General features: G+C 45.8%; 1 protein-coding gene across 8 annotated transcripts in view; it reads left to right on the top strand.

The window, feature by feature from the left end:
- Positions 1-20,786, top strand: part of LOC126537848 (transmembrane and coiled-coil domains protein 2-like) — a 98,046-nt gene that overhangs the window by 43,747 nt on the left and 33,513 nt on the right. For 6 of the 8 annotated variants that reach the window (XM_055074484.1, XM_050184924.3, XM_050184925.3 and 3 more), the window contains exons 4-7: positions 752-983; positions 8,177-8,242; positions 8,845-9,169; positions 20,384-20,422. In XM_055074484.1, the coding sequence (XP_054930459.1) occupies positions 752-983; positions 8,177-8,242; positions 8,845-9,169; positions 20,384-20,422 (662 nt within the window). The remainder of the gene's footprint in view (positions 1-751; positions 984-8,176; positions 8,243-8,844; positions 9,170-20,383; positions 20,423-20,786) is intronic. The other 2 variants (XM_050184922.3, XM_050184927.3) reach the window with 1 other exon arrangement.

Raw genomic sequence — 20,786 nt, forward strand, 5'->3', positions numbered from 1 at the left:
AACTGCCTCAGTGTAAAGGAAAATAAAAGGATGCAGCACCAAAAAAAAAAAGTGGAAGAGTAAATGTAAGAATGACTCTGCATTGTGCTATGGCTTGCTTGAAATAGTAAAACAGATCCTACTTTATAATGCCACAGCAGAGCTCTGCATTGCATCATGTCTTGTATAGTCATCCCCAATTTCTGTCTTGCTTGCCTCCTCACTGACATTTTGGCCCCTTTTCTTTCCAAAGCACTTTGATTGTTTTCTTTGCATATTGGCTGTGGTGCCCACGACCTTCACTCCTTCACACATACTCTGGTTGTGCTAGTTTATTCGCTGGGTTGCAGAGGCCCTTTGGAAAGCTTTGACTGTATGAACCTTCACCATTTCTTGCAAGCCTTATCGATGCAGCATGATGGGCTTCAGCCACATTGTAGGAGTGTCCTCAATTAGTGTCTGTAGTGTGATGGACCTAAACCCTAACCAGGCTTGTTGTGGTGGTTCATCAACTGCGGCATCCAGCTTCTGAGCACAACATGGGAAGTTTCATTACCAAAAACGACATTCCAATGAGGATGAAATGCAGAAAAGTCTGTGTGCTGAAATATTGGTAGACATTAGAGGAAACCAGGTGGTCAGTACTAACCTGAAGCTCTCTGTTATGATATCCTGCAGGGTAGATGTGTCGCTTTGCGACACAATAATCAGTTAATTGATCAGTAGATTGATCATTCAGCTGCAGCCTGAAGTTAGTTGCTTGCTCACACAGACAATGTGAACGAGTACCTGAAGCTGGCGGCAAATGCGGACCGTCAGCAGATGCAGCGCATCAAGAGCGTCTTTGAGAAGAAGAACCAGAAGTGTGCCCAATCCATCGCCCAACTGCAGCGGAAGCTGGAGGGGTACATTCGGCGCAAACGCGAACTGGAGACCCATGGAGCCACCACGTCTTCCTCCTGGCAGCCGCGAGACGTCCTGCAGAATGTAGGGCAAGGCATCAGGTGAGAGAGGTCAAACCATAGCTGCCGTGGGGCTTTGTTAGCTGTTGTGCTAGTAGTTCTATTTTATGACGTTCTCGGATCAGCACTTCTACTTAGCTGCAAAGATCAAGATGCAGTAGAACTACTATGATATAGCCATCATCATCATCAGCGTAATTTGTGTTCACTGCAGGATGAAGTCCTCCCACTGTGTTGGCCCTGTGGACTCCATCTTATGCCTATGTTACATATTCACAGTAGGCTTTCAGCTAACACGGCACTGACTGTCATAATAATGAGTACAAAGCACTGAGTGTGCTGTTTAGTATTTGACTGCTGCATTTTATGCAATCACAGGAACAGCATCAGCTTCTTCCACATTTTGCTACTAATGACCTACGTGTACCTAGGCTGCTTAAGGAATCACAGTGGCGTCAGAACTCTGGCACAAGAAGTTGCACACAATAGCGAGTTTTAGATTCTGCATACCGAAAGTTTGGGGATGCAAACCGCTCGGTTTACAAAAGAATGTGAAAGGGGTACAAAAGAATACAAGCATAACATTGCACTTTGGGTGTGCAAAGGACCCTTTGGTTACCAAAGCCATTTAGGTGTGCAAAATCTAGGCCAGTCATTAGTCAAGCATGAGTCCATTAGAAGATTGTCATTGCTTATTCATTCTTGCATGATGTATGTTAGTGCATGTTATTGTGTTTGAGTCATTTAGTAACATATCACTGATACCAGTAAACATTCTAATTACTTATTGCCTTACCAATTGCCATTTTTATCAATTCGCAATGGCACTTCTAGATGCTATGTTGAACTGTGCTACTAAACTGATAGTCAGTGATCGATAATTTAGAATTGGCAAGTACTTTCTTAAATACCAAAAAATCAGGAGTCTAAAGTAATAGATTCTCGAGAAAACAAGTGCCTTTATTCCACAAGTGGCTGGAAAAGCTTGTCAACGCATTGCTACACACTTGGCATAGGACCTAGACAGTCTGTACTGTGACTATCATCATACTGCTGCTACAGTAGACGAAAGCAAGGTGAATGCAACGATTGGAACAATTCTTCATTCCCTGGCAACTCAAATAGTGGTCGACCATGCTTCGACAACCAAATGATCTCAGGTTCCTTTGCAGCAGTCTATGTTTGGCACTTCCCTCGCTTTATCGCCGCCCTCATCAGTGCCGACATCGAGGGTGGAATTGGTGCAATTTGAAACCACTTCACGACTTTGAGAGATAAAAATATTATGACAGAACTCATCTCCAATGACTGTTGATGGTAATGCCATTAGCATACCAGCAATGTAACTACACACTGTATTTCTGAAGTCAAGATTTTTAAACGTCTGTAGTTGTCATTCAAAGAATTTCGTTGCTTTGTTATATGTAGCATAATCCAATATTCTCCCATGTTTCTATGACACTCGCTTGCCATAGTAACGCTTGAGCATGGCAGCATGACGACAACTGTATGAAGTTGATTCACCAACCACTATGAAATGACAAAGAAGGAATGATGACAACAGCATGATGACAGTGAGATGACCATTCTTAAATGATGATGTTGGTATAACTATGACAGTGTGACGCTGTTGTCATGAGGGCAATGGGATGACAGCGATGGTGGTATGACGACAACTGGATGATGAAGCTGGAATGAGGACGATGGCACGACGAGGACGGCATGGTGATGATGATATAACAACGAATGCATGATAGTGACTGTCTGACATCGATGGCAGGACAACAGCAGCATAATCACGATTGAATGACGACAGCATAATCACGATTGAATGACGACAGCACAATTACGATAGAATGACAAAGAAGGGTTGACGTCGATGAAACGACGAAGGCAGTATGACGACAGCTGGATGGCAATGGGATGACGTTACTGAAGTGATGACAGTGGTGAAATGATAGTGTGTCGACGACAGCAGCACAACAATGATGTGACAATTGCTGTGACGACGACGGCGTGACGACACTTAGATGATGCAGGTAGAATAACGACAGCTGAATGACTACGACGGCATTACGACCATGGTATGACAACGAACGCATGACAATGACACAATGGTGATGATGGCATGACAATACATATATGAGGACAATCAAGTAAAGACGAGTGTATGACGACGATGGTCTTATGACGATGGCATGATGAGAGGTGATTGACAAAGCTGGAAGGATGATGTTGTAACTACCACGACAGCATCACTACCATACCTAGCAGAGCACCGTACCACCATACATCGCACATACCTAGTGGCCCAAGCTGTTAGACAACTTGACCCACTGAGCCAGCGTCGAAGACGTGATGACAGCATGACAGGAGTGAAATTGCAAAGCTGAAATGACACCAGCGGAATGACCATGAAGGCATCAAGACCATGAGCACATACTTAGTCGCCCAAGATGGTAGACAACTTGGGCCTGAGGGTCGGCTTTAGAAGCTAGATAGATAGGATAAATATATGGTTTCAATGCACCTGAAGTAGGCAAAGAATTCTAATCGCATTAAAATACCTAACAGTCGACAGCAAAGTTGTTCATGACAGTGTTGCTATTTAGCATGCAAAGGAACAAATGCTCGACATGCGATAGTGGGACATATGCTACAAACTCCCAAATGCAGCCCTGAGAACTTAGCAGCTTGCTTGACTTGGTTTGTCCCGTAGTATCAGTGCCATCGCTGGCTACTGCATCAACCAGGCTTCGCTATTTTTGGCTTCAACGACGAGCTGGCGACGTATCAAAACAAAAGCATCGCTCCTTTTTATCATCTCACTGGCCAGATAGTGTGTGTCACGTAGGCCGAGTCCGATTCATCGAATGATGAAGTAGTCTGACTTTTCGGTTGTGCTATACGTTACGTTTATGGGACTAGGGGTGTTGCTGTGAAGCTTTGCGGTGTAGTGTGTAGTGTGTAGTGCGGTGTAGTTGCGGTGTAGTGTACAATAGAACCCACTTACAACGATACTGGATTTAACAATACACTCGAGCCTCTTTATAATTAAACTGGATGTAACTAAGTAAATGTTATTCGCTTTTAAATCTCCGTAGAGATCCATGTGTTTAATACCTCATTTTAACGAAGTGAAATTGTCCTGCCAATGAAAATAACGAACTATATTCATCTCCGAAACCAAAAAAATATCTGACCATTGCACACTGAGTACACCACTTTCTGCTGAGTTCGGCACTCGTTCACCACAGCAGTTCAAAACTCCCGCATCGATATGGCGTCGAGCAACACTGGTTTTTTTTCACTGCCACCCATAGCTGAGAACCTGCACACATGCAGCAGCTCACTATTCCACTTCTCCACTGACCTCTCCCTCTCTTGCGTGTGCCTGGCTACGCGAGCTGCGCAACGCGTGGCAGTGCAAAATATTAGCGGATTCAGTTCTATGCGGCATGCCGTACAGGCAGCCTCAGCAGCGCCTGGCCTCGGAGACTTCCCCGATGCAATCTCGGGGGTCACACCCAGGCCGTGCATTCACTTCTCCCTCTCTCTGCGGCACGCCACACAGGCTGGCAGCTGGGCGTGGCCCCCGAGATCACATTGGCATCGGTGCGGTCTCGTAGGCCACGAGCCAGCCGAGCCAAGCCATTGTGGCAAAGTTCACTTGCCTCCTCGATCACACAGTGCAGTGCTGTGCCGCGTGCTGCTCGACTGCCACGAGCCAAGTGGAAAGTGAACGCGAAAGACCATCACAATGGAACAGAAGGCAGCTATCTAAAGGCTGTCGTGTCAGGTGCTAAGTCGCATGTTGCACATGCTGAAGATTCTTTTATTTTATTCAAATTTCAATGCATGCGTGGCTGCATAGCAGTTCCACGAGCCGCAAAGCCGTCTTCTTATTTCCATGTTTACAATTACGCACATATTGCAGTAAACGGTAATAATGGATGTAACGAATATAATGAAGTAATTTTGGCTCCCCCTTCAACTTCGTTATAACAAGGCTCGAGTGTATATCGCTTATAACAATGAGAAGCTGCTGCAGTGTCAACTTTTGTATGTTTTCTCTGCTGAAATAACCCACTTACTACAATGCCCCCATGCTGCATTATCGGTTAGGACGATGAAGTCTGGCTGCTGGGTGTCCGTGCCGAAAGGTAATGGAATGCGAAATCCTTGAAAAGAAGAAGACTGAGAAATTCAAGCTACTGCACCCTCCCTGCCACCCTAGTGGCCGCCGGGCGCTTGTACAATAGAACATGTTTTCCATCCTTCTCCGCATCACCAGCCTCGTGCGCCTCTCTCTCGTCGCCCTTCCACTCCTCAGAGCACGAATGGGCTGCACCCATAGCTCTATACCACTTCATTCTCCAAAGCACGAATGAACCACGCCAACCGTACTGACAGCAGTGCTCCCAGATTGCTCGTTGGCCCCTCCTTCTTCGCAGTTTTACCAACGGATTCTAATGCACCCTCGATTGTAACGCGCACCCATTTTTCGTTGCAAAAAAAAGGAAAGGAAAAAAAAGCATCCTCGATTGTAGCACGCACCCGTTTGCCATGACTTAAAGAAAGAAAAGTCATTTACAGTACCGCACACCTCATGTTTTGACACAGAAATACAACTTTCTCTCATTTGGAAAAAACAGATTTACTCCCAATGCACTAAAGTTGCAATAAATAAAAGAAGTCGCAGTTTTACGCGATAGGTGAAGCATCGATTACTATAGCAAATTAGTAGACAGCCATACGAAAAGTAAGGATGGTAGTTTTATCAGCCGTATAAACTTCCAAACATTCGCTTACTTACTAAATTAACAAACATGGTGTGATGCGCACACAAGCATGGACAAGTCTCACTCAATGACCACGGAAACTCTTTGAACGCTGGACTGAGGAAGTGCGGTAGCAGGAGCGAGGGAATTAACCTTTGTGCGGCCTCTCGCTTCGACACAAACTAAGCAATGTGAACACAGCACAGTGTGCCTAGATGCGTAGACTCTTGTCTCCACTGCAAATTGCTTTCATGATGGGGGCTGCGCCGTCACACCATGCGTAGCAGCCACTGGTGTAGAACACCTCTTCTGTTTGCGCCAGTGCCGCACACAAGTTTCGGGAACTCTGAACGCCTGCACTGCGGCCCGATTTCCGTCCGTCTCCGCACCTGTGATCGCTTCCATTTTAATTGCGGCATTGTGATGAACTCAGTATGTCTTTGCAGTTGGCACTTACATGCTGATAGAGCAAACACAGAAAACGGGAAGACGGATGGTGCACTAACCTAAGCAAAAGAAAGCATTGCCTAAGCACACATACTGCAGCACATGGAGAAAGTTACGGCAGCTAGGCTCTAAGCGCGTGCAAGGTGGCAATATTGAAATGCCGATGGCGATATGGCAACGCAGATTTAGGGTCGTACTCTATTCTAACGCGCACACAATTTTTGGCCCCATTTTATCGGAAAAAAGTGCGTGTTAGATGCGAGTAAATAAGGTAGGTCGGTTGAGCTCGTGCTCGTCTTTGTTGGTTGCATCAGTTATTCCTGGCCACGTGGTTTTGCCGCCGAAACGGAAGGTGGCTGATCCGCGTTCTGTTAATCGGCAATGGACGATGTTGCCGGTGAAGAGAAAGCGCACTGCTATATATTTGAAAACAATAGCAGTATTGTGAAGGAATACAAGGATGGTAAAAAAGTGTGTGAAAAAGTACGTACTATCGCAACCGACAGTGTCGACAATCATCTGCTCAGCAGAGAAGTTCAACAAAGAAAACTGCTCGGTATACAATGGGCGCAAACACATTGAACAATGTGCCTATAACGAGGTGGAAGAGGCCCTCTACGAGTGGGTTCTCGGCACCTGTGCCATGAACTTGCCCATCACCAGGCCAATTCTGTCCTCAAAGGTAAAACGGTTGGCCCTACTCATCTATAATGTGGACGTCTAGCCAGGTGACGGCTCGGTACAGCACTTCAAAGAGAGGCATGGCATTGTTTACAAAGCTGTCACTGGCAAGGGAGCTTCGCTTGATGTTGAGCCGAAGCACAAATGGGTGGAGGAAACGCTGCCCCGCATCCTCAACAACTACGTTGATACCAACGTATATAATGGCGATGAAACAGGACTGTTCTTCCAGATGTTTTTGTCCCAGACGCATGCATTCAAAGGAGAGACATGTAAGAGCGGCAAAAACAGCAAGCTGTGCCTCACTGTGTTTTTGTGTGCCAACATGGATGGAAGTGACAAATGCCCCACATTTGTCGTTGGGAAATGAAAAAATCCCCGCTGCTTCCACGGTGCTTCGAGGATACGGTACGCTACCATCACAGCCGCAAGGTATGGATGATGCGACAACTTTTTCTTGAGTGGTTTTTGGAGTTCAATCAACATATTGAGCGATCCAAGAAGAAGGTGGCATTCATCCTAGATAATTGTAGTGCCCACCACTCCATGCTTTCAGGATGCTTCAGAACTCGAAAGACTTTTTACATGTGAACGATGCATTAGAAACATCAGCACCTCTAACCGATGAGGGGATCGTCGAGAATGTGCTTGCATCGGATAGCCGCGATGACATTGATGGCGACGATGGCAGCGACGACATGGTAGGGCAGGCTGCGTCAGTGTTGTCCTCACAGGAGGCCCTGCAGATGATTCAGTCCCTCCGGGGCTTCGTTATTGCGAGGGGCCTTCCACTGCACTACGTGGAAGCTCGCATGTCACATGCCGTCCGGAACCCTCTTTGTAGTTGTTATAGCAGTTCCATTCTTGAAAACAGACAGCCGCGGCTTGTTACACGCGATCGAAGTGCGCAGGAAGCAGGCTTAAAGAGTTAAATGAGTCAACAAAGTTAGCAGCCAGATGGAGGAAGGTGGTGGAGAGGGGCATTGGGCCTCCCCCCGTTATAGTTTTCTCACAACAGCTCTGCCATCCCCCTGTGTTGCTTTTTTTCATGCAGCCCTGTTATAACAGTTATCGGCTATAACAATGGAATTTTCATGGCACTTGGATATAGTTATAAGTGGGTTCGACTGTAGTACCTTCTCTTGGCAACGCTAAGTTTTCTTGTGTGACTGCTGTTGTATCTAGTACGGCATTTTTTTTGTTTCACCTTGCAACAATTTACGGTGTCGTGACCTGTGGGATCTTAGCTTGTCATGTGCCTTAATGCATGACATACTGATTTTCTTTTTCTCTTTCTCTCTCTTTCTTTCTCGCATGGCTTGCTAGTGGAGTAGTTGGCAACATCAAGGGTGGGCTGTCTGGCCTGGCGTCCGTGGCGCACTCATCAACCGAGTAAGGCCTGGCGTCTCAGCTTTGTCGCTCATTTTATTAGTTCTTTAGTGAAATGTTCACCTAAATGAAGCAGCACTGAGATGCATGAGTTGTTGGCACCTACCTGCCTTTTTCAACTAGGCACCAATTTTTCATCTTGTTGATTTGTTTGTATTGGTTGGCTTCCAGGTTCTATTCCAGTGCGTAGTGGCCACATTTCGATGGGGGTTTAATGCAAAAATGTTGTGTGCTAAGTATTCTTAAAATTAATCGAAAGTCTCCCACTACGTCTCTCATAGCCCCAGTGTTGCTTGGAGATGTTAAACTTGATCAATCATTTGTTTGTTGAATAATTCTAACAAGGGCCTCTTGGAAGTTCTTTATCACTCAAGCTGACAGTTACTTGTATTGTGTGCTGTTGTTTCTTGCCTATACTGAGCAGTATGCTAATGGTTGCTCTCTTGTGAGTTTTCTTCTTCCCCTTTTAATGTCACTGAGTTGCTGGGGATAAGAAAATTAATGCACAGGAACAAAGCACTACTCATACTCCTACGATATTAATGTTGAATGTAACTCACTTTAATGGTTAACGTTTTGCGGTGGTTCCTGCTCACTGGCTGCAGCAACAAGTATGCATCAGACGAGGACAGCTCGAGCCTGACATCCGAGTCGAGCCAGATGGCATCTGTGTCGCACCACTCGGGTGCCGTCGGTGGTGGGATGGGATCAGGAGCAGCCACAGCCAGCCCTCGGCATCCGCCACTGGCTCCTCCCCAGGACCAGCCTCCGCTGCTCGGCGTGGCTAGCCCGTCCGTTGCCCCACCCCCTCTTTCTTCCACGCTTGGTCAGAGCTTGGTTCCTGAAGCAGAGCTTGAGCCCTTGCTTGCCGAGCTTGCTGAGCGGCGAGAAGAATGCCAACGCCTGGCAGAGGAGATTGAGGCGCTTAAGGTACGTTCACCGTGCTAGTGTGTTCAGCGAAAGGTTGCGTGTAGGGTAGTTGGTTCTTGCCTAGCTTGCTGAGCAGCGGGAAGAATGCCAACACCTGGCAGAGGAGATTGAGGCGCTTAAGATACGTTCGCCGTGCTAGTGTGTTCAGCGAAAGGTTGCGTGTAGGGTAGTTGGTTCTTGCCTAGCTTGCTGAGCAGTGGGAAGAATGCCAACACCTGGCAGAGGAGATTGAGGCACTTAAGGTACGTTCACCGTGCTAGTGTGTTCAGCGAAAGGTTGCGTGTAGGGTAGTTGGTTCTTGCCTAGCTTGCTGAGCAGCGGAAAGAATGCCAACGCCTGGCAAAGGAGATTGAGGCGCTTAAGGTACGTTCGCCGTGCTAGTGTGTTCAGCGAAAGGTTGCGTGTAGGATAGTTGGTTCTGGACCATAAATGTGAAGTTGTGCCACACAGCTCTGACAATGCACAAACAAGATCCTACACAGAGGATGATGCTCCAGCTAACAACTGTTTTATTCACATTCAGAGGGAAGTTACAGTAGCCTTCTGTTAGTTTGACTAGAGTTAATTCAATTTTTCAAATAAATCGATCCCAACCGAAGGTCTTAGCTGGCAACTATGCCTAGGCCCAAACATCTGCTTTTTTCGATCCTGCAATTCCTCTTTGCCGGATAATCCAAACCTGACTGCTCAGCATGCACGCACAGTGGCAGAGCCACTCGATCAAAACACGCAAGGTGCAGCCTGTTGCACGTGCCGGGATCGGCGAGAGGGGCCTAGTTCAGGCACTGCCACGGCAGCACTACGTACTGCGGTATGAGAGATGTTTTGCCAGCATATAATGTGCATGGAGAAAATATGAGTTCAGTAAGCCGACGGTGCATAGAGGCGCGCTCGAACTGGATTTGTACTTCCTAATCACAGCCATTCTTGTAATCTCAAATTTTGATTTAGTAGCCACAGACACTTACTGTTTGCACCAGCTTCTAGGCTTTCGTGTAGAAATGATTAATAATAACACCTTGCCTCGTCTGTAGGCTTATAACAGGTGAGCCTAATATTCCTGTTAAAATTGCATGGAAGCCCTCTGGTAGAATCATATAAGGAGATTTCACAGTTTATGAGGATGCTTTCTCATTGCTCTCGCATTAAAATTTGGTGGCCAAGATGTAGTGCTTTCGTGTGCTGGAAAGAAAGTGATTTCCATTTAATTTCGATATATTTCAATATATGCAGTTGAACCTCGATACAACGAAGTTGTACTTGCAGCGAAAGAACTCCGTGAATTTCATTAATTTGAGGCTTTAATGTTTCAGCAATAAAAACAAATCCATAAATTTCGAGAGGACTCCTGCTGGATAGTATCTTGTGAGTGAGCACTTATAAACATATGACAAGAAGGTTGGGCCATAATAGCGTGGTTATCAGCACCAGTGCAGCGACATGGCTCACAGAGTCCAAGATTTGCACGTGTTGGGTCCCGCGACGCCCTAAATCTTGATGCCAAAGCTGACTGCACTTAGTGCCTGCAGCCGGCACCCACAAATTAAAAAAGGAAGAAAGTCCTGAGCAACAGAAAATGAAAAGCCAATTTTGCCAGGAAGGCGCAGCATTGATGGCGATAGCAAAGAGGCAACTGCATGAAGTTCGTAGCTTTATCGGTGTCACGCGCGCTCGAGCAAACATTAACAGATCTGACTCGATGACCACAAACTTGCAGTCACAATATGAACGAGTGCTTTACACCGTGTCTTGGAAACTTGAAACTATGCAACCGTCAATGCTAGACACGCAGGAACACCAATATTGTGCATGATGGCATCAACCATTTTGTCTCTCCCTTTGCATTTTCCATGGAGAGGTTACCATCCAGGATACGCTGTGTGGTCCGCGCACAGAGGCACATGCTAGGAGGAGGGCAGGCATGCCCTCCTTCCCCCCACCCCCTATGGGTGCTTAATGATGTTACTGTGTTTTCACTTCCTCCCCATTCCTCTTGCACACGAGGAATTGTCAGCGCTCACGTTTCTCCTAGTGCTATGAGTTGCCATGCGTCTTACGGATTCTGCGATTTGTTTACCAACATGAAAAATGGCGCAGCGTTGTTTCCTGCCTATTGTGTCCTGGAACACGCACTTCGGTGGCGGTTTTGCCACTAACATTTCATGCAAGAGGACACTTAAAATAACTTTTGCCTCGGCCAACATTTTTATTGATCTTTTGCTAGATTTACTAGCCATACAGGCTTGAAATGGCTGAAAACTTTGTTAAATCGAAACCGTGTCACGAAATTACTTTAAAATATACACGGTTTTCAGTGCAACCAAGATCGGGAAATGTAAACAGCTCCCTACATTGCAAATTTAGTTAAATCGAGGTTCGTTATATTGAGGTTTTACTGTATTTGTAATCTAAGAAGCTTGTATATATGTTTTTCTTGCGTATTTCCCTTAGGGCACGCTGGACAACTGGGCTAGTTAGGATGCATCATCGGAGAGAGCGCGCCAATCGGCATCTGTACAAATGAATGCGAGGAAGGAAAGGGTGCATTGCCAAGAGCTGTGTGTTTAATAAAAAAAGCACAAATGAATTAATAAAAAATCAACTGCCCTTATTAATTAATGTCCGCATATAGTCTACGCAGCTTCCGGACAGGCTATAATCCTACAATGGAGGGAATGCTTGCTGGTGAATTGGGGTTGGTTCTGGATAAATGATACAATTTATAGGCAAAACACCGCCCTTTCTACTACAAGCGCTTGCACTATTACTGGGGTAATATGCTTGCTTCTGGCTCAACAAGCAAAAAAAGAAAACAGCGACACATTCATTCTTTAGAGACGATTGCCGGCTTTAATGCAGTTAGTAATATATATTATGGTTGGTGGGTAATTGTTGATGATATGTTTTATACAGCAATGACCACTTGCAGTCAAATCTTTATAATTTGAACTCGAAGGGGCCCGAAAATTTGTTAAAATTAAAGGTTTGAATTAAAAGTTAATTGAATGGAGGACTTATCTGCAGTGGCGCACGTGCGCTGAGCTAACACAAGTGAGAAGTTCCACAGGATTTATTCACATGTGTGTACAAATTACAGTCGTTTGATTTCTTGTACTCCCTGGGGGCCGCAAAAAATGTCTGAAAGATCGGGCAGTCCGAAAAAATGAATGCATGCCTTTTACCGCCCCCAAGGGCTCAACTCGCCACAGGCACGTCTGAAATAGCTCTAAAGGCCTGCCAATGCACTTAATAGGTGTGTAGGTCCTCGTACTGTGATAGGAGACGGCGGGTGCACGTGTATGTAATTAAAGGAAATATGGCCATGATCCGTGACATTTGCCCCTTACAACTTTTGGTATGCTTCTCCGTTTAACACTAAAACATTGAGGCGAAACTGACTTTCGGGAACAGGCATTATGCAATGCGCCATGCTTTCCGCGCTCCAAAGCCATTGGCAAGGATTACAAAGGTGGAGTCGGCGCCATTGCTAACATCGGCAAATTGTTTAAATTAAAAACATGGCACCAAACAGCAAGGAACTTGGTAGCGAATGTGGAAGTAGCTAGGCCTAGCGTTGCCACGGTGGTGGGCCGCCAGTGGATCTGCATGCGAGACCGGGGGCTTGAGGCGGTGAGATAATCAAAATGGCGGCTGTGGTGGCTTCGATTAATGCCGTTTCGGACCTGCATTTATGGCAGGAAGTCCGAAAAATCTGACGGCGAAAGGTTTTTGCGTCTGAAATTTCAGACTTTCTTGTGCATTGACTCTATGCTGTACATGGCGGTTCCACGAAGGCGTCTGAATTATCGAGGATGTCCGGAAAATCAGTCATTGACTGTACAGGGCACCCGTTACTAACAGAAGTAGTCAGTGATGTGCGTCTGCACACGCCTGCGCACAAATTTCTGCCACCTTGTTTTTCTTTTGTCTGCGCACAACGTTGAGGCGACTCTCCTAAGCTTTTTCTCTATGGCGGGCTTAGAGGAATGCTGGTTGGGGGCGTTGCCGCATTATTTTGGCGTGCTGCTGAGAGCATTGTCGGAGCGCAGTATGTTCGCATCAACCGTCGCAAATGCTTGTGCGTTTGAATTACCAGGCGTTTTCGCCCGTTGGAATACACGTAACTTGAACAGGACCACGGCGTCAGGTCGAATAAACCAAAAGTTCGAATTAAGCATGTTTGAATTAATAAGATTGAACTATATAAGGTAAGTCGCCGGAGTCGCAAATTTCTACACTCTGAGCGTTACCGTACTACAGTTAAACCTTGATATAATGAGGTTGATAAAATTGGCAATTTTCTTCATTATATGGAAACTTTGCTGTGTTGAAATTCAGCATTTTATGCAAGTATGTACAAATGCCGATCGATTTTTTTTACCTGGAAGGGGGCCGCAGAATTTTCTGAATTATCAGGCAATTGAGGAAAGCAAATATGAATGAGAAAACAATAGATTTTGATAAATTTGGGAGTTGGCGACGAATGATACTGTTTCATGCCACGTACGTTGACAATATCTTTTCGGCGGTGCGGATTAAGGGAAGCCAGCCACACTTTTGCATGCACTGTGCCCCTGCGGCTGATAACGTCACCCACACTAGGATGACGCTATCAGGAAAAGTGCCGGCTTTGAGGAGCGAATGCTTCTTCCGCCTTTCACTTCAGTAGGTCACTGAAACTCGAGGTTACGCAACCTTCAATACTAAACGCACAGGAAGACAACTTACATGATGCCACGCAGTCTCGGAATGCCCACTCTTTGCACACGCGGCAGATTACCTCTTAAGCAGGGCACACGGCTGCGTATGCGCTCAGCCGCGCTTATACCCACGTGCAGCCACGGCCGAGACGCATGCCAGAAATCGCCATGCACGCCAACTTACCCTCCCAATCCGCCCCCTCTTGTGTGCTTGATCGCGTTACCGCAAGCTCGCTCCCCTCTCCTTCTTTCCGTTTGCTCACACGTGAATGCGGCACTTGTGAAGCCATCATCTTTCTTGTCTCACCCTCGCACACACTCACTCGCACCTAAAGCACACAGTGCATGGGGACGCAATAGGATCTTATCGCACTTGTACTTTATACGGAACATCTTCGGCGATCACTCTGGTCGTGCGGCGCGCGATTTGAGAGGTGCATTTGCAAGCAGCCACTTGTAATTGAATCATTTGACCATCTGCATCCACAGAAGCTTCCATTTATTGTCTCTACATTTCGTTGCAGTGGCAGCAAAATTTCTTTATATTGAAATTGCATACAAACACACTTCGTTACATTGAGGTTTTAAGTACTGTTGCATATGGGTCGCAAGCCCCAAAGGTAGCGTTGGCCTGGCGGCCTGGGGCACAACTGGAAGCATCCAAAGGTGCTGGCAAAGGATGAGTAGACTGCTAACAGAACAACTTGTTTATTCTAGCATCGCAAAAGAGCGGCCGGTCAGATCGACCGAGGTGGAGAGACGGGAGAGCACGTTACTCAACGGAAGAAATCGGAGCCTCTCTCTTGGCGTCCGGGGGCAGCTGCTTTTATACTCTCGGAGTTGAGGGCAAGAAGGAACAGCTCTAGATGGGGCGCACGTGACGGCGCCACTCGGGCAAGTTGAGACTAGAAGGTGACGCATCCGCCGGGCCGGCGCCGGTCAGACCTCCTCGCTTCACAGTTGGGGAGCTCCTCTCCCCGGCTGCTGCGCTTTGACAAGCGTGGGCACCAACATGCACACACACACACACGCACACACGAAGACACGTGGCATTGAAACATGCCTGGACGCGCTTGGCGGGGAGGCGTTGCGGCAGCGCTGAACAGGCCAAAATGTCCGCCGCTTTGAACGAAGCCCCGGCGTCCGTTGCATCCGCGCCGGCTATACCGCGCGTCGTAGGCGAAACGTAACAGTACATGGTATTCTATGGACAAGAGGTTATGAAGAGTTAAATACTTCGTTATACAGATAATTTCGTTATATTGAAATTCGTTATATCGAGGTTTAACTGTATAACCAGAAAAAATTTTTTCCAATGGCTGTGCATGTGCAAAACATGTAGACCAAGCAGCCACTTCGTCCGGGAACTGCAGTGGACAAGCGGGATATGCCCTCACTTTTGTTGGCGAGGTGGTTTCTGTGCTTTGCAAGTGCTGTACAACCACAGCAAAGCATGTCCTTGACCCTGCACCAAGCTGCAACTTTGGTTGCTCACTCCCGACGAGAGGACGCTGGTTGGGCCTAGCCACTGGGGTTGTCGGGCAGCATGCCATCACGGGAAGCTCATCCTTAATATATGTTCGTACCCGTAGACAAATAGATCTGCCGCAAGATCGTGCACACTGTTTGAACTGACATCAGTGCCTGTGAAGTGGGGTTCATGGGCGATCAGCGGGCAACTACCATGAACACGTATAAGAAAAGTTTGTAGGTGCACATACTGGTAGATATGGTGAAAGCTCACATGTGGACATTTCAAACTGATGAAATTGCGGAACACAATTGAAACTGACAGCGTCGCAGAGTCGCTGCAAAATCCACTCGACCTCAACCAGTTTATTCTGCGATGCAGTGATGCTGCTGCTGCGCCAATTGCACTGAACTGCGCCCAGAGGCAAACCCTGCTACATCCTGCTACATTTCAGCAAAATATGAGAAAACTGCACCCACCCTGCATCTAAGGTGTTGCTCAGGCTTTCAAAAGCTGAACTAAGTCCTCAAGAGCCGTTCCTCCACAGCATCAAAAGCGGCATGGCATAGACCAGCAGCTGTGTTAACTCGTAGGGGGACTGAGTCAAGCCTCTCCAATTAAGCCTGGATCTTACCACGGTTTCTTCCGCGGTTGTCTATTTTCAATACCTCCCTCCGCATGAGGGTTGGCAGCAGTACAGCATCGCTTTTGAGGCGACTGCAAGCTATTGCGATGGTGCCAAGCCAGACCCTGCACTTCTTTCTGTAGGACCAATGTGAATTGGTGAATGAAGTTTCGGACGCCTCAGACAGTATTTCGTGCAATTTTTGTAACATGTCATGCACGGTGTCGCAGCCATGGCTGTGAACGAAGTTGCCGCCATTCACTTTGTTGCCTCTCCCCCACTTTTGTTAGCAACGTGATTTCACGGCCATAACGCCATTATGCCTTTGGTCGACTCGGTACCAAATAGAAGCTTTTACCGCTGGATGCTGACAAAGTGGCACTGGTTTGTTGCCATCAAAGGTTGTCGCAGCAAGTTGGCCATCAATATGTTCAAGCACGTAAACCACCTTGGCAATTGGGCATCAGATCATGGGCTGGACTGGTGGCTAGCTGGAGGCTGAGATTGGGTCCACAGGGAATATGCTGGCAACTACCATGAACTTTTTTTGTTGGTTTTTCGTGCTTAATAGACAGATCGGCGAAATCTCGTGTGTAGGCAGAAAGCTCCAAACTGAATCTGTGCATCAGAGCCTAATCTGACAGCATTGCACAGTCAAAAGTTGCGCGTGCATATCTGCACTTTGTGATGGCACGCAACGCACATGGAGCAGCAGCACGCCAAGCGAAAGTGAAATGGCTCCACGTGCTTGACCATCGCGGTATTTTAAGTAGGTGGTACATCAGTGAAGCACACTACTAGGGAAAAGTATATTTTTAATACCGTTGGCATTAGAGAAAGCAACAAAATTATTTTACTATGGAAGTTCATGTTTTTGGACTGCCCGATTATTCGGACGTTGTTTACGAAAAATTTTAAAAATCAGTTGGTCACTGTTTTTCCTGTCAAGTTGGACACTCGGTATGCTAATTTCAAATTCAGAGGTGAAAGTCTGGACACGAAGACAAAGCCATCATGTGCCGCTGGTGATCATGTAGCATGCTAGCCTAGAAGCCTGACGGAGTTTGTAACAGCTGTGCTACTGCCCTCTCTGGGTGATATTCCCAGGCAGTAAGCTATGTAAACTTGGGGTAGGGCGCCTGTGCATAGACTCCCACCTACGAATGCGAAATGATCTTTCCGAGTGTCAAATTTGATGATGAATATTTTGGAATGTAAGCGGTCTTGAAGAATCAAACAAAACGAAGTTGTCTTGAAATTGATCACTGCAGTTTTTAATATAAACATATATACCCTAAATCGTCAAATGAGTAGGATCATTTTTGTTTGCCAGCAGTACTTGTTCGTAAAAGCTGTGTCTGCCAAAGCATATAAATGGCCTATGCAAGCAGCTATTTGTGTTGCTGGCATTAGTTTTATCAAGATTAGTGGTACTTTAACTTTTGAGGACTTTATAATATGGAGAGTTTGCAATTGCCTTTATAAATCTGCTTCGAAATTCTATTTTACTGCTCTGAAATGGCGTGGGCTAGTATCATTACCGGCAGTGCTGGAGTTGTGAAAAAGAACAAATTGATTTTACCATTGAAATTAGTTTTCCCAGTCAGCCCAATAATTCAGACATTTTCGCGACCCCGTCTGTGTACGAAAAAATTTGCCGGCGACTGATTTACTTTCTGCACACAAACTGAGAGTGCACACACAAACAAATGCACTTACAGATGTGCATGTTTGGTGTGGACCGCACAATGCTGACAAGCGCTTGGAGCAAAAGGCTTCTCTGTTGCCTAGGCAACCCCCTTGCACCCGCTGAGTAAGCACGCTTGACTGGCTTGCTTTGCATCTCCTCCTCTGCCTTACCCTCATCGCTCTCCCCTCAGCCGCCACACCTCATTGAGATGTGCTCTCGCTGCCTCACTTGTCTCCAGGCTTTTCCGGCAACTGCATTATAATCGGTATTTTGTCTTGCGCGAATGCACTGTAAGTGGTATGCATATAGTACATTGAGTTCTGTGGGAAGACAAACAGGAGTCAGAAGAGATCGCATTATAGTAGATGACCGTTAATTCATTTTTCCAATTACTTCAATCCTGACCAAAGGTCCCGGCCAGCGCTCATAAATTTCTATGGACCCAAACTTCCATTATTTAAATCTCAATATTGGCCTTCGTCAAATAATTCGAACTTGACTGGTTAGCTTTGCCTCAATGCTACTGTGTTATGCGGTGAAGCATAGGCAATTTATTGCTGTGAAGCAAAGCAGAAATGAAGAGGCCACTTTCATGGGATGTAGTACACGTTTCTTAATTATAAAGGTGCGCATGTGCCGTCTCCGATCACAGTACCGGCACATAGACTCCTAATAAGCATACTGGCAGCCATTCAGAGCTGTTTCTGATGTTGCTGTGGCGATTTGAGCCCTCGATTTCAGGCTGTTGGCGGGGCCTAGTAAGCGTATCTTAATTTTAGATGCATGCACGTGCCATACACTGAGAAGTGGAGAAAAATCATCTAACGTTTTGGGATGCTCTTGCCCGTGTGTGTTCCTTGTGCCGCTCCTTGTGCATTTTAATCAATAGGCTGTGACACTCGTGACCCTGATAACAGCAGCATCTGTTTGGTGGTGCTCAGGGGACAGTGAGTGCGTTGAGCACACATTATCTGTCAAAAATGCCTGTTTTTCAGCCTGCCCTAGAAAGATTTTCAAGTGATAACTGTAGCTCGCACTGAATTATTACTAGAGATGGGTGAATATCAACTTTTTGGAATACGAATCAGTTACAAATAGTAAATATCAAATATTGAATCAAATGCAAATAATAAGCATTGAATATTTAATCAAATGCAAATAGTAAGTATCAAATATGGAATCGAATATCAAATTGTCAAATGCAGACGTGTATATCTACAGCAGGAGTATTCATTTCCATATTCTTAAGTACCACATTTATACTGCCTCTAGATTTCACATAACTATTTCATGAGAAAGCCGTTCTCAACAACATGAAAAGATGAGTAGAAGGTGGTTAGTGGCATTGATAAACAAGGGTAGTCAAGGGAAGCTGCCGCCTGAAGCCAGTGCCAGAATTAATTTGTACTACTCATCAAGACAAGAACAATTTTCCTTGTCGAAACACTGGCTCTCAGCTGAGGCTTCTCTTGTTCAACCACTGTCAATCAAGTGCATCATAGCCAGAGATGCCTCTGTGCCATTAAAATTAAAACGAACAACTACTGCCAATCTATCCACCATAAACACCGTCCAACAAAAGTACCTTATTTATGATCAATGTTATTTGTGCACCACTGGAACGAGGACCTGGGAACAACAGACACAAGCACAAACTTTCAACTGGTCTTAATGGTAGAAAGTTAAGTAGGTTATATACATGAATGTGACGTAACATACAATACATAATAAAATATGCATGTGTACTCAACAAGACAGACTTGCACATGTGCATCGGCAATAGCGAAATAAATTCTAAATAATACTGGTGATACCCAAGGCAGACATGTCGATGGCCTACACATATATCGCTCCGCTTTCACAAAATCCAGCCCTGTTAAGATAACCAAGTTCTTTTTGTGATAGTCCCAGTGAAGCCACACTGGCGCAGTTTTTCCCAAGGCGATGAATTCATGCATCCTACAAGCAGAAAAAATTTCACTAAATTTCACTCACTTCTCACTAACAGGAAAAGATCAAAGCTGCAGAATTCACCTTCATTGAATGTAAATTTAATCACTGTCAGACAGCTCTCTATTGCTGTCTGTAGACCACAGTGCATTGCCCTACATGCAGTCTATTTTGTTTGATGTCCTGGTTTGATAATATGTATTTCTCGGAACGACTCCGCAACAATCTCGGGCAGGACGGTGGCCCACGCCTCAACTAAACACTTCACCAGTACGTCCTGCAACACGTGCAAGCGGCAGAACACTGAAAACATGGGACACAACTCTGTTACCACTAGCTTAACACGTGAAATAGTTTGTTTTGAATATAATAATGAAAGCGGCGCATCATCATATACACGAGAACTTGGTCTGTGGCCAACTTATGATTACGATGGTGCAGGCTCTGAAAGTGGACAGTTGTCACCCTCCTGAATGCCACTCTGATTTCGTATCCAATAGTAATGTGGAGGCAGTTTTCGAACCAATATTTTTAAAAAGAAAAGTGTGCGTTAGAGTTGGTTAAGTATGGTAAATGTTGCAGATTTCTATGGCTGCCAGGTTGCAACGTATCTGCTGTTTTCAAATAATTGGTTGCAGCTTTCTGTTTGTGCCTGCGCAAATTTGCGCAAACTTGCTTTCCAATTGCCGTCTCTGCCTAAGTGTGCTTTTCTCTTTCCTCCTCCCACTCATGATCCCTTCTCTCCCTCACTTCTTCCCCTTTGCTCTCTGCCCTGCAGGTGTTCATTTTCGGCTCTGCCTGCAAACTGGAGACTGCGGTATCTGTCCATGCTAGTTTCTCTCACTTTGTTTTCTCCGTGTTGTGGTTGTCTTTTTGTTTCTGCACACTAAGTAAAGCACTTCTTCTTGTGCACTAACTTTCTAAGTTTCTGATGCCTTGCTTTCTGTCCTTCTTTTTCAACCTGAAATGGTTTTTTAAACCATGCACTGAATGTTCATTTTTGAAGTTTAAATACTCTGTTAAAATTGACTCGTTAAGGAGGGTGCAAAAACACAGCATGCAGCTTATAGAAAGCATGGTTGAGGCATGTTCTTGTTGTGCACAAAAAGTGGACCAATAATTTGGTGTGGAACATGAGAGCTCACTTTCTTGTCTAAGCTAGACAGAAGTTTGCACAGGGT

This window comes from Dermacentor andersoni, chromosome 4 (assembly GCF_023375885.2).
Source record: "Dermacentor andersoni chromosome 4, qqDerAnde1_hic_scaffold, whole genome shotgun sequence".
In the NCBI taxonomy this organism is placed as follows: domain Eukaryota; kingdom Metazoa; phylum Arthropoda; class Arachnida; order Ixodida; family Ixodidae; genus Dermacentor; species Dermacentor andersoni.